This window comes from Palaemon carinicauda, chromosome 13, assembly GCF_036898095.1.
Source record: "Palaemon carinicauda isolate YSFRI2023 chromosome 13, ASM3689809v2, whole genome shotgun sequence".
Lineage (NCBI taxonomy): Eukaryota > Metazoa > Arthropoda > Malacostraca > Decapoda > Palaemonidae > Palaemon > Palaemon carinicauda.
In genome coordinates, this window is record NC_090737.1 from 41466753 (window position 1) to 41479853 (window position 13101).

A 13101-nucleotide genomic window follows, 5' to 3' on the forward strand; every position below is an offset into this window, starting at 1 on the left:
AACCCATGAGGCAGGAGCCTCATGCTATGCGGCATCCTCCTCAACCCATGAGGCAGGAGTCTCATGCTATGAGGAGCCTCATGCTATGCAGCATCCTCCTCAAACCATGAGGCAGGAGCCTCATGCTATGCGGCAACCGCCTCAACCCATGAGGCAGGAGCCTCATACTATGCGGCATCCTCCTCAACGCATGCGGCATGAGCCTCATCCCTTGCAGCATGAGCCTCATCCCATGCAGCATGAGCCTCATACCATGCAGCATGAGCCTCATCCCATGCAGCATGAGCCTCATCCCATGCAGCATAAGCCGCACGCCATGCAACATGCTCTGCTTACCTTACAGCATGCTCTACATACAGCATGCTCTGCATACAGCATGCTCTGCATACCTTACCGCATGCTCCTCAGTCACACATCTTTGGTTGTTGCCAACTCACTAGACTGTCAAGCAGTTTCATAACGTTGCCTTCTAGTCTGCTGCTTTTGCACCAGTGAAACCCTCACTGAGAGAACTTAGCTTTTCTCGGATATGGTTCCTGTAGATGAGAAAGTGCTATTCTCCCTCCTTCTGATATTCCCTTGAGGACTCTGTCATTTGGAGAGGAGCCTTTAGCTGCTTAGCCTCCTATGGACTTTTATTTAAGCATAACATGCTTCCAGGGAGGGTAATGGTTCCACTTCAGTCGCTAACCCCGTCTGTTACCACACCTGCTCCCATAGACCTTGAGCTTTGTTGCAAGACATGCAGTCCAAGCTTAGTCCTTGTTAGAGGATTTTTTTGTTTACGGAGTCAGTGTGTCACTGGGAAGACGTTCAACAACCAGCAGAAGTGACTTGTTGTGACGCAGTGCGGCAACCTCAGCAACCCGATAAGGAGTTGTCTGTACGACCCAGACAGTCTAGACAGCTTCGGGTTGTCGCTGTACTTCCTCGCTTCCCCATGGTTGACAGTTCACAGACTGTGCAGCAGTACCATGATCTTGTGTCCGGCTCCGTCAGACGACTAGCTTTTAAGAGCTCCCACAAGTCGTCGCTGTCTGGAGATTCTCAGATGGACTATGGATCTGACCAAGGAACTGGGCCTCCTGGTCAATTTTGAGGAGTCCCAGCTCGTCCCATCCCAGACCATTGTCTACCTGGGTATGGATCTTCAGAGTCGAGCTTTTCGGGCTTTTCCGTCGGCCCCAAGGATCTACTAAGCCCTAGAATGCATCCAGAGCATGCTGAGAAGGAACCGATGCTCAGTCAGGTAGTGGATGAGTCTAACAGGGACACTTTCGTCGCTGGCCCTGTTCATCGAGTTAGGGAGACGCCACCTCCTCCCCCTTCAGTATCATCTAGCGGCTCACTGGATAAAGGACATGACGCTAGAGACGGTCTCAGTTCCTGTTTCCGAAGAGAGGAGGTCTACTCTCACGTGGTGATAGAACAGCTTTCTTCTCAAGGAAGTCTACCTTTGACTGTTCAGAAACCCGACCGCCGTCTCTTCTCTGACGCATCAGACACGGGCTGGGGTGCGACTTTGGACGGACAGGAATGCTCGGGAACATGGAATCAGGAGCTAAGGACACTTCACATCTATTGCAAGGAGCTGTTGGCGGTTCATCTGGCCTTGATAAACTTCAAGTCCCTCCAGCTTAACAAGGTGGTGGAGGTGGACTCTGACAACACCACAGCCTTGGCTTACATCTCCAAGCAGGGAGGGACTCATTCGTGGAAGTTGTTCTAGATCGCAAGGGACCTCCTCATCTGGTCAAAAGATCGAAAGCTCACGCTGGTAACGAGGTTCATTCAGGGCGATATGAATGTCATGGCAGATCGCCTTAGCCGGAAGGGTCAGGTCATCCCCACAGAGTGGACCCTTCACAAGAATGTTTGCAGCAGACTTTGGGCCCTGTGGGGTCAGCCAACCATAGATCTGTTCGCTACCTCGATAACCTAGAGGCTCCCGTTGTATTGTTCTCCGATTCCAGACCCAGCAGCAGTTCACGTGGATGCTTTTCTGCTGGATTGGTCCCATCTCGACCTGTATGCATTCCCGCCGTTCAAGATTGTCAACAGGGTACTTCAGAAGTTCGCCTCTCGCAAAGGGACACAGCTGACGTTGGTTGGCTCCGCTCTGCCCGCGAGAGAATGGTTCATAGAGGTACTGCAATGGCTGGTCGACATTCCCAGGACTCTTCCTCTAGGAGTGGACCTTCTACGTCTACCTCACGTAAAGAAGGTACACCCAAACCTCCACGCTCTTCGTCTGACTGCCTTCAGACTTTCGAAAGACTCTCAAGGGCTAGGGGCTTTTCGAAGGAGGCAGCCAGAACGATTGCCAGAGCAAGGAGGACATCCACTCTCAGAGTCTATCAGTCTAAAGGGGAAGTCTTCCGAAGCTGGTACAAGGCCAATGCAGTTTCCTCAACCAGTACCATTGTAACCCAGATTGCTGACTTCCTGTTACATCTAAGGAACGTAAGATCCCTTTCAGCTCCTACGATTAAGGGTTACAGAAGTATGTTGGCAGCGGTTTTCCGCCACACAGGCTTGGATCTTTCCACCAACAAAGATCTACAGGACCTCCTTAGGTCTTTTGAGACCTCAAAGGAACGTCGGTTGTCCACTCCAGGCTGGAATCTAGACGTGGTCCTAAGGTTCCTTATGTCATCAAGATTTGAACCTCTCCAATCAGCCTCTTTTAAGGACCTCACATTAAAAACTCTTTTCCTCGTGTGCTTGACAACAGCTAAAAGAGTAAGTGAGATCCACGCCTTCAGCAGGAACATAGTTTTCACATCTGAAACGGCTACATGTTCCTTGCAGCTCGGTTTTTTGCTAAACGAGCTTCCTTCACGTCCTTGGCCTAAGTCGTTCGAGATCCCAAGCCTGTCCAACTTGGTGGGGGACGAACTGGAGAGAGTACTTTGCCCAGTTAGAGCTCTTAGGTACTATCTAAAAAGGTCATAACCTTTACGAGGACAATCAGAAGCCTTATGGTGTGATATCAAGAAGCCTTCTCTTCCAAGGTCTAAGAACTCAGTTTCTTACCTATTCAGGCTCCTGATTAGGGAAGCACATTCTCATCTGAAGGAAGAAGACCTTGCTTTGCTGAAGGTAAGGACACATGAAGTGAGAGCTGTGGCTACTTCAGTGGCCTTCAAACAGAACCGTTCTCTGCAGAGTGTTATGGATGCAACCTATTGGAGAAGCAAGTCAGTGTTCGCATCATTCTATCTCAAAGATGTCCAGTCTCTTTACGAGAACTGCTACACCCTGGGACCATTCGTAGCAACGAATGCAGTAGTAGGCGGGGGCTCAGCCACTACATTCCCATAATCCCATAACCCTTTTAACCTTTCTCTTGAATACTTTTTATGGGTTGTACGGTCGGCTAAGAAGCCTTCCACATCCTTGTTGATTTGGCGGGTGGTCAATTCTTTCTTGAGAAGCGCCGAGGTTAAAGGTTGTGATGAGGTCCTTTAGTATGGGTTGCAGCCCTTTATACTTCAGCACCTAAGAGTCGTTCAGCATCCTAAGAGGACCGCTACGCTCAGTAAGGAAGACGTACTTAATAAAGGCAGAGTAATGGTTCAAGTCGTCTTCCTTACCAGGTACTTATTTATTTTATGTTATTTTTGAATAACTAATAAAATAAAATACGGGATACTTAGCTTCTTTGTTAACATGTATGCTGGTCTCCACCCACCACCCTGGGTGTGAATCAGCTACATGATTATCGGGTAAGATTAATATTGAAAAATGTTATTTTCATTAGTAAAATAAATTTTTGAATATACTTACCCGATAATCATGATTTAATTGACCCACCCTTCCTCCCCATAGAGAACCAGTGGACCGAGGAAAAAATTGAGGTGGTGTTGACAAGAAGTACTGGAGTACCTGACCACAGATGGCGCTGTTGTGTTCACCCCCACCTGTATAGCGATCGCTGGCGTATCCCGACCGTAGATTTCTGTCGGCAACAGAGTTGACAGCTACATGATTATCGGGTAAGTATATTCAAAAATTTATTTTACTAATGAAAATAACATTTTTAAAATGTTTGTTTCTTATATTGTTTGGTTCCCGTGGCTATGTGTTAGGACATGGGTTGGGCAAGGAGGTACTGTAGCAACCTCATCCCTCATAAATTGTGCTTTAAAATTGAATCTATGTCCTGCAGTTTCCAAGTCCAGGTAAGAGAGGAATGATGAGTGGAAGGTTTAAAGTCAGGTCTCATATAATCTATATAACAATAGGTGTCTGGGCCTCAGTGAGAACTTAAAAATAGATTTATGAAATTAATTAATCTTATTATCAGCAGTTCAAATTGCTTTTGGTTACCTGTACTGTATTTCTTGATGGCTAAGTTTTGAAATGAAAGTATTAAAATGGTGAAACATATTCTTACAAGTAATTTCTGTTCTTTCTTAAGGAATATTGACTTACAGTATTTACCCGAGGGAACTTTTATTTTACAATTCTGTTTGAATAAAAATCATTAATTTTGCGGGTTGCCCATTATGCATTTCGAACCGGTGAAACTCTTAAATAAAATTCTCTCTCATCTTTATATATTTATACTGTATAATTCTTGTACTGTATGTAGAAAATAAAAGATCAACTTTTAAGCAAATATGTAATGTTTTTATTCCTTTGCAGCGGGAATGTTGTGATAGAAACAAAGTTCTTTGATGATGATTTACTAGTTTCTACATCGAAAGTTCGTCTCTTCTATGTCTGATGAAGGTTAAGCTGATGGTGCACATATATGGGACACAGGTTTTGCAATTTTCAATCTACAGTGGTAATTGTGAGAGTTGATTTTTAATTCACATGGGAGCTGGTTTGCTTCCCAGAAACAGATCTTAATGTATGATGCCATAAATTCTGGATGTTATATTTTAATAAAATGTGACCTTATATTGTAATTTGTTGTTCAGCAGAACATCTGAATGTTCAGAATACTTTAGAAAGAATATCAATGTTTGATGTTGTGTTCAAATGTATAAATTTCAAAGCCTTTTACTGTTTACAAGGCTGTAATTGACTGCTTTACAAGAGCCAGAATATTTAAAAGTTAAGATAGTTTGTTAGAAAAAAATACAAGCCCTAGTAATTCTTGTAAATTTTTCAAGGATGCAGGTTTTCATATATAAAACCCAAATATTTGATAGATTCAGGGTATGGTGAGCTTATATGAATAATGTACAGTGTAGCTACAGTATTTTATTTGATAAGGTCAATAATTGCAGTATAGAATTTTAATAAAAGGCAAGTGTTTGCACAAGCTGTAGATTGTTTCAAAGGCTTCATCTTAGAAATTGCCTTATGGTAACCTTTGAAGTTGATAGTTCTGGCTATCTTGATCTGTCAATCAAGTCTGTTTAGATCATAGTAAACAGAAATTCAAGTTTCTGCTGAACTATGAATTTCATAACTATCTTGTATTTAATCGTCCATCTTCATTGTCCTTGCATATTGGAGTCACACTTGAGTCCTCTTCTTTCAGAATTTAATTGTCTCATTCCACAGGGATCTGGTTTTACAAGATTGCACAATTACGAGTCTTGGGCTGCTACAAGTTTTAGTGATAATATAAGTAGCCTTATTTCATGTTTACATGATTCTTTGTAAAGATGTGTTGTATTGTCATTACATTTTGAACATTCCTTTTAGGTTGTCTGCTATTTCTTTAGATTCTCACATGATAAAGATTTAAAATTCCATCTTTGCAATGCAGAATGCTGTTGGAAAAAAGAGGTTTTCTTCATATTTACAGTACAAAACATTCATTTAACATGACTTAGCTGCTGAGTAACTTAAAAATATATTTTTTTACATGGAAATTGAAGTTGACGCGAGGTAAGCTTTGGTCAGAATATTGTAAAATTAACAGCAAATGATGTTTCTATCAATACCTTGAAGGATGAAATGTAGGCCAGTTTTTACTAATTTTTCTAAGGCAACTAAGAAACTTTCCTAATAGTTTTAAATTATAAGAAGAAATTTTTAGTTCCACAAAGAATTGTTACAGTACTGTACTATATATGGGTACATTTACAGACATTTTAGCATTTTTATTTGGCACATTAATTTTAAGACACCTTTAATTTACAGTTCATCCATTCAAATCATTTTCATACATTGTTTTCCCTGATGACTATTTCCCTCTTAGTACCCTGTTGCTAATTTTGAGCAACAGTTTTATGTTCTAATTTTGTAGTTTGGGATTTTGTTTTCTCTCGGCTTGAGTCAGAATGCATACTTCCAGAAGCTTGGCCAATTTTGAATGATCTGAACAATTATTAGGTGATGTAGTTGGACAGGGACCAATTTATAGTTAATTTGATTTAATTTTGTCATTTCACTATGAGAATGACTATGTTGCATAAAGAAGGTGTAAGTGTCTGGATATTTGCTATTCTTTGAGTGTGTACCATGTGCTTCACTGAGTTTGCGTTAATCGTGTTGGGGGGTTGTATTAATTGTATTAGCATATGCAAAGGTATGTTGGTTAAGAACCAAAGCTCACGCTTGACAATATCACATCACTGAAGCTTAATAATATAATAGATAAATGGCAGCCTATTGAAAACTTCCTTACCTGGCAACTTGCAGGATGGGCATCCGAGTTCCAATGAAACTCAACATTTTTTTTGTAGTGTCTGCAACCTCCATAGTTCTTATGAGGTAGGGGTGAGGGTTTTAGGGGAGCTCAAAGGTCTACCTGCTGATTCATGAGTAGCCATTGCCTGGCCCTCCCTGGTCCTAGCTTGGGTGCTGATCATATGATTGATTATACGCCCATTTTCTAGGGCATTGTCTTATTCCTTGCCTCTGCCATTCATGAGCAACCTTTAAACCTCAAATGCAGTGGTTTTTGATAATGAGATAAAATTAATAGAAACATAGTATTAACCTATTCTTGAAAAGAGCAAGTTGTTTTACCCATAGATATTCGATGAACATGGTCAGTGACTTATTCTCTAGAAGGAAGTTACAGAACGTTATTCATAAATCGTTTTATGGGAGGCTCAATCTTATTATTAGTTAGTTTAATTTTAACATACAGCTGATATCAAATCCAAACTTAAATCCTGTTGAAGGTTTTTGTCTGAGTAATTACAAAGACATCTTTGTAGAATAGATTGCCAGAATTAAGAACAATTCCTTATATATCACAATACACAATATTTCTTTTCCTTTTAATCACATGAAACCATCTTGAGTTGTATGAAATCCATATCGAGTTAATCTGACACTATTATTTTGACAATTGTCTTTAGAGTTAATTGTTTGAGTTTCATTTAATACTTTGATTTCAAGGCTCTGGTCAAATGTCGTAAAAGTTTATGGTGATTCTATTTGTTATTTACATGTTCTCTTCTATTTCTGCTTCCAATTCAATGAAAGATACCAATTTAAAGAAAACTACTTGCTCAAAGTAAAATGATATTATAAGCTATGTTGTCTTTTGAATGCTATGCGCACAAAATTGGATGTGTTACACCAAACTCCATGTGAAAAGTATCTAGGAACAATCACACTTCATTTTAGTTTATTTCTTTGTTTGAGGTTTGAGGAAATAAATTGGGGTTCATTGTCTGCTTTTGTGGCATAGGATATCTGGTATAGGAAAGACATAGTATACAATGTTAGGTAATTGGCCACATTTTTTCATAAGTCATGTGAAAAGAAAATCCTGACCTTAGAGATATCCTATAAATGTGGTTCTTATTGCATAGGGCATTATAATTTTTCATTTGGAATGAAAAATGTTACTCATACAACCAACGAAGAGTAAAACCTATAATTGCCTTTGATGACAGACCTAAAAATGCTTTCAATAGGCCATTAGTCGAGTGTGTGAATACTGTATGTTTAGATCCGTTTTCTTTTTATGAAATAAATTTAAAAATGTATGGGGAATAGAATGAAGTTACACTGCCATGATCATAATTTAGCATATGTTGGTGATGTATGTCACTAATTTGGTTATCTAGGTAAATTTATTGACAATAATGAAGCAGGAAAGTAGTTTAACATTTTTCTTTATTATTTTAGGTCTACAAGTAGTTTTGTGATTATAAATATGCAACAGAGTGTCCAAGGTTTACAATTGGTCCATGTAATGTAGTAATGTCAGCAATTTATTATATATGTAGTAAATTTTATGTTTGATTTTTTGTTAAATTTATTGCTTGGATATGGTGGCCCCTATCACGTCATATGTACTTGATGTAAAGAGGCATTACTCTAAGTCAGGTTAATAGTCTTAAGATGCCTTTGTGTAAACAACCCCTCTGAGTGGGTAAGTGTTGTTGAAATATTCTTGGTTAATTCTGTGCAAGATTTAAATTTCTGTGAATTTCCTTATATGTGTAATTATCTCTGGCCTAAAGTGAACTGCTGACTCACTATGATAATTGGTTCTTTGTAATTCATTGGGGATGAGGAACATGGATGTGGTTTGAGACTCTCAGGGTGACCTATGTAGGTGTCTTGCATTCAAGTGAAAGGAAGCCTTTTACATTTTGAAACTTATTACAGTCTGGAAAGACAAAATAAAGCTCAGAATCGAAGTTTAAAGCAACAAAATTTTAGGTGATAGATAAGAACTGACCAGGGAAACCCCCCTCCTTGTGTATTGCATTAGAAACTTCATATGGGGAACCAGGTGTAAGAAAATCATAAAGGAAGGCACTTTGAATGAATAGGACTTATTAAAAGCAACAATCAGTTTTGAACTTCAGACAACTTATTTCCACACATCCATGGAAAAGTTAATTATTAGGAGAGTAAATTACTCCAGAGAACCAAGGTTAAGATCAATAAGATCTATATCACAATCAGAAGGATTTCTTGCATAATTTCCAAAAATAAATTAATGGCCAACATTGATGATGCAGCCACACCAATAAACACTCACTTAGGGCCACAGTAGGACACTAACATGAGAGATGTAGGTTTGGCATCAATAAAACTCAATGAGATTATGAATGAAATGTTAGTGGATTGTATGCCTATCTTTTATAATAGGACTATCTAGTAGATATCTGGGTAGCTGTGCATATATTTCTGGGGATAGAATGTAGCAATTGTTGACAAATTTCTCAAGACAATCCTTTTCATAACTAAAATGGTAGACTCGTGGACTTGAAGAAGACAAAGATAACTACATCTATGTAGAAGTTACATAACTCAAAGAGGAATAATAAACATGATTTCTGAAAGGTCTTTAAATAGTAGCATTGTGAGACCATAATTTTGCTCTGAAACTTGAAATATTCAAATGACTTCTAAGCACGACATATTCATTAATATCATCTGGTGTTGAACAGTAATTTATTTTAAAGATTCTGTAGCTTTGCTTGTGCTAATTTTTACAATACAGGTGCCTTTGCATCTTGGTGTCTAATTAAAGGATTTAATAAAAAGAAAAAATATATACAGTGCCCTAATTACTTAAAGCAGTACTGTTTATATCCTCTTAAAATATTATTTTTTTAGATCAGTCTGATTAAATCAGTATGTCCTTATCAAAACATCTTAGACCAGCAGTAAAGGTCTGTAGTAAAGTACATTTTTACTCCATATGGCCAACAAACAACTGAAACAAAAGAAAAGATATGATATGGAAATAATTATAAATGTAATACAGTAATGTGTTGAAGTTATTTCCGAGTGTTTGGAGTGTGATTTTACTTTTGATAAAAATAAAATCCTGTGCAATATTTGTCACGTGGATGCTAGGTTTCGTTTTTACTTACCCTGCCTTAAATATATTTAACTTGGTATACATAAACTCACTTAATCTCTGCGCTTGTGGAAGTAGAGGACTCAAGTACATGGTCTGTTCCATGTTATTCCATACCGAATATCCCAATAAAAGCTTTTTGATACCTCAATGTAACCTTACGGTAAGGAAAGACTATTTTTACGGATAAATGTGTGATACTTATGATACATTCATTTAAGCATTTTAATAAATGTATGCTCACAACCTTAAGCCAGTATACAGGCTTTTTCTAAGTATGAAGAATCGACTTCTTACTAACATGCTGGAAATCACATTATTCACTTGGCACTCGAGCATCACTAGAGGATAATCTATGTAACCTCTGTGGAGGTATACCATGTCAATCACTTTTAACAAGGAACATCTTTAGTGTTTTATCGAGGGTTATTAGAACTCGGCTTAGGTAGTATTGATGTGTGAGAGAAGCGGCAGAAATAATCAAAGGATGTATACAATACATAAGAATTAAAATTTGTTATAAGGAATTGGAAATTTTGTGCCAATCTGGTTGTAATCTTATATTTGTGTTTGTTTTGATAGAATTCAGGTACATATTTTGGAGTCAATCTTCCCAGCTGTATTGTCTCATATTGCTTGATTATAGAGCATCACGGAAAAATTATAATGTAAAACTCAATGCAGAAGGAAGTTATTAACTAACCAATTTGAAGAGGGTTTTCAAAAATTTTCGAATGGAGTGGAAAAGTGATTTTTTTTATGTTAATCACGATGGTGGAGCAGTTCACAGACGTGTATAATAAAGTAGTTGTGATTATGCTGATACATACCCTTTTGAAGACTATGGCACATATACATTTATATTGCTATCATAAAGGCACTATTGATGGTGGCACTGGTGTATTGAATATTATGGCTGCACAACAAAGGAGTAGCACCAGTTATGTGTTCTAGTCATTAAGTTTTAGGGATGTGGCTTATAATGAAGTTCCCTATGAAAAAAGGTTTCCACTCTTGATGACACTATTTTTATTACTATAGTGTATAAATATCTTTGTTATTGATTCATTTGGATTTGTTATAAATGTTTTGTAGATGAGGACGGTGGAAAGTTGTCCTATTTTCTTTTAGTGGTGGGTATGTGCTGAATTAGTTAAATGGTAAAGTTGTTGGTGCTATTTGTTCTATTTTTATTTTTACTCGAGTGTTCAAATGTCAGGTAGACATTGAGGCACAGTAATTATCCCCTTGAATAATTTGATACTTCATTTGTTGTCTAACTATGCCACCAGTTATTTTTCATTATTTTCACTGAATGTTGTAATATATAATGGATAAGGTTTATTATTCTTGTTATTCAAAGGGTCTTACTTTTAAAGATTTTTGCAAATACTATTCGTTTTTATAGTGGTGGGATTTATTACTTATTTCCAATTTATTTTCTAGCTTTTCCTGTAGTCAGAAAGGTTTGATTAGTATGGAAGTGAAATAAATAGGGCAATATCTTATGTTTATTGAGAGCAGTAATATGTAATGCAGTGCATTATGATAGCTTTTTGTATCACATAGTGCCTTGATATGAAGTATATATTGCATATGTAGTCCCCTGTCCATTAGTTAATGTGTACTATACTTCATGCACATTGATTATGTTAGTACAGTATGGTATTTTTAAAGCCATTAGTATATTGTAGGTCATGAAAAAGATGCTAGTAGAAATGTTAAGTGATGTGGGATACTGACTGTGTGAAATGTGATAAATGGCATACAGTATACCTCTAAAACTGAAGGGAATTGAAATTCCATACAAAGAATGTAGTTCTAACTCAGTGAATATATCTTAGAAGGCACTAAACTGCATAATTCAATGTTAATGAATGTTTTTTTAGGCAGTGAAGTTGAATAAAGAAGCATTTTGAAACTGGATGAGCGGATAGAATGTGACGTGTTCCTCCCGACAGTCCATCCTGTAGACAAACCGTGCCATTTAATCTTCAATTTATAGCATTTGATTTTGGGTGACATTTACTTTCTTGGTGGCATAATGTGGTATTGCAGAAATGTTTGAAGGTGTGACCCTTTGTTTTGTACCACTTCACAGTAATTTCCATAATTAAAGTTAGGTTCTGGCATTATTATACAATCCAGTTATGCAGAAAGCTGAAATGGTAAAAGAATAAGAATGAGTGGTGAGAAGGATTCTTAATTGATATTTTGAGTGGCTTTACATTTTGTAATTTTTACTTCACAGATGTTCCGACTTTACATAGCTCATCCCAAGCACTAAATGCAAAAATAAAATCCACGTTATGCTGTACTGTGCTTTGAAAATGATAGCTTGTTATAAATACGGGTTACTTTTTCGTGTTCAGTAGGTGTATATAGGGAAGATACGTCACTTTATAAGGCAACAATCCGACCTACGCCAAATATTGCCATACATTAGGGCTCTTGGAACCAATCAACGATGTAGGGCGGGACATTACTGTATATGGCTTTTGCAGCATCGCTTCAGCTCCTAACTGCACCTACTGTATACCCTTCTGCTTTACCTTGTTTCCAATGTTTATCTTCATCTCCAACTATTTTCAATTTTTACTTCGTAGTGCAACTACTGTATTTTTTCCAACTTGCGCCTATGTTCTGAATTATTTTACTGTCCTTGGTGCTGATCCATGTGGGTTAAATTACATATAAATCCATCTGTTTATTTTCTCCTTAACATTTTTCATCTTTTTTTATTGTACTAATGTTTGCTTTCATTACTCATTCTTTCTTTTGTTCATATTTACTGCCCACAGTTAACTCTGCTGTACTTACAGTATCCGCGATATGGGATCAAGATGTACGGATCATCTAAATTTAGTATATTTTCTTGTTCAGGGCGTTTCAGACAAATCATAAATGGTCTGAAATGGTTTACTCATGTAATTTTTTTTTTCTTTTTTTTTGCCTTATTAACTATAATTTATATGTTCTTATTAAACGGGGTAAAGGATATATTATCTTTGGTTAGTTTTGGGATTGTATTGTGAAAGCCAGAATGTGGTCTTCAATATTGTAGTAAAACTTGTTATGTATCATCACTTTTGTATTATTATCCTGTTTAATTGTGATTATATTAACATTTTACACTTGGATTCAGTGAGACTTGATATTTTACGCTTAATTTCATTTAGACTTTCAACATTTTATGTTTATATTTCAATTAGCCCTTTTTGTATTTTAGTTAATTTCAGTTACTCATTTTTTTTTTCAATTTAGTCATGTTTTAAAATTTTACACAACATTTTATTTATAGTCTTTCAGCATACAGTATTCTTTTTCCTGTTAGACTTTTAACAATTATCCCC

At 37.4% G+C, this 13101-nt stretch overlaps 1 protein-coding gene across 1 annotated transcript in view; it reads left to right on the plus strand.

Annotated features, from left to right (window-relative positions):
• The window catches only part of PrBP (Prenyl-binding protein), a 94273-nt gene extending 82049 nt beyond the window's left edge, over positions 1 to 12224 (plus strand). Inside the window, exon 5 of the mRNA XM_068385611.1 lies at positions 4651 to 12224. Coding sequence (XP_068241712.1) covers positions 4651 to 4732 — 82 coding nt within the window. The 3' untranslated portion in view covers positions 4733 to 12224. The remainder of the gene's footprint in view (positions 1 to 4650) is intronic.
• The last annotated feature ends 877 nt before the right edge of the window (positions 12225 to 13101 follow it).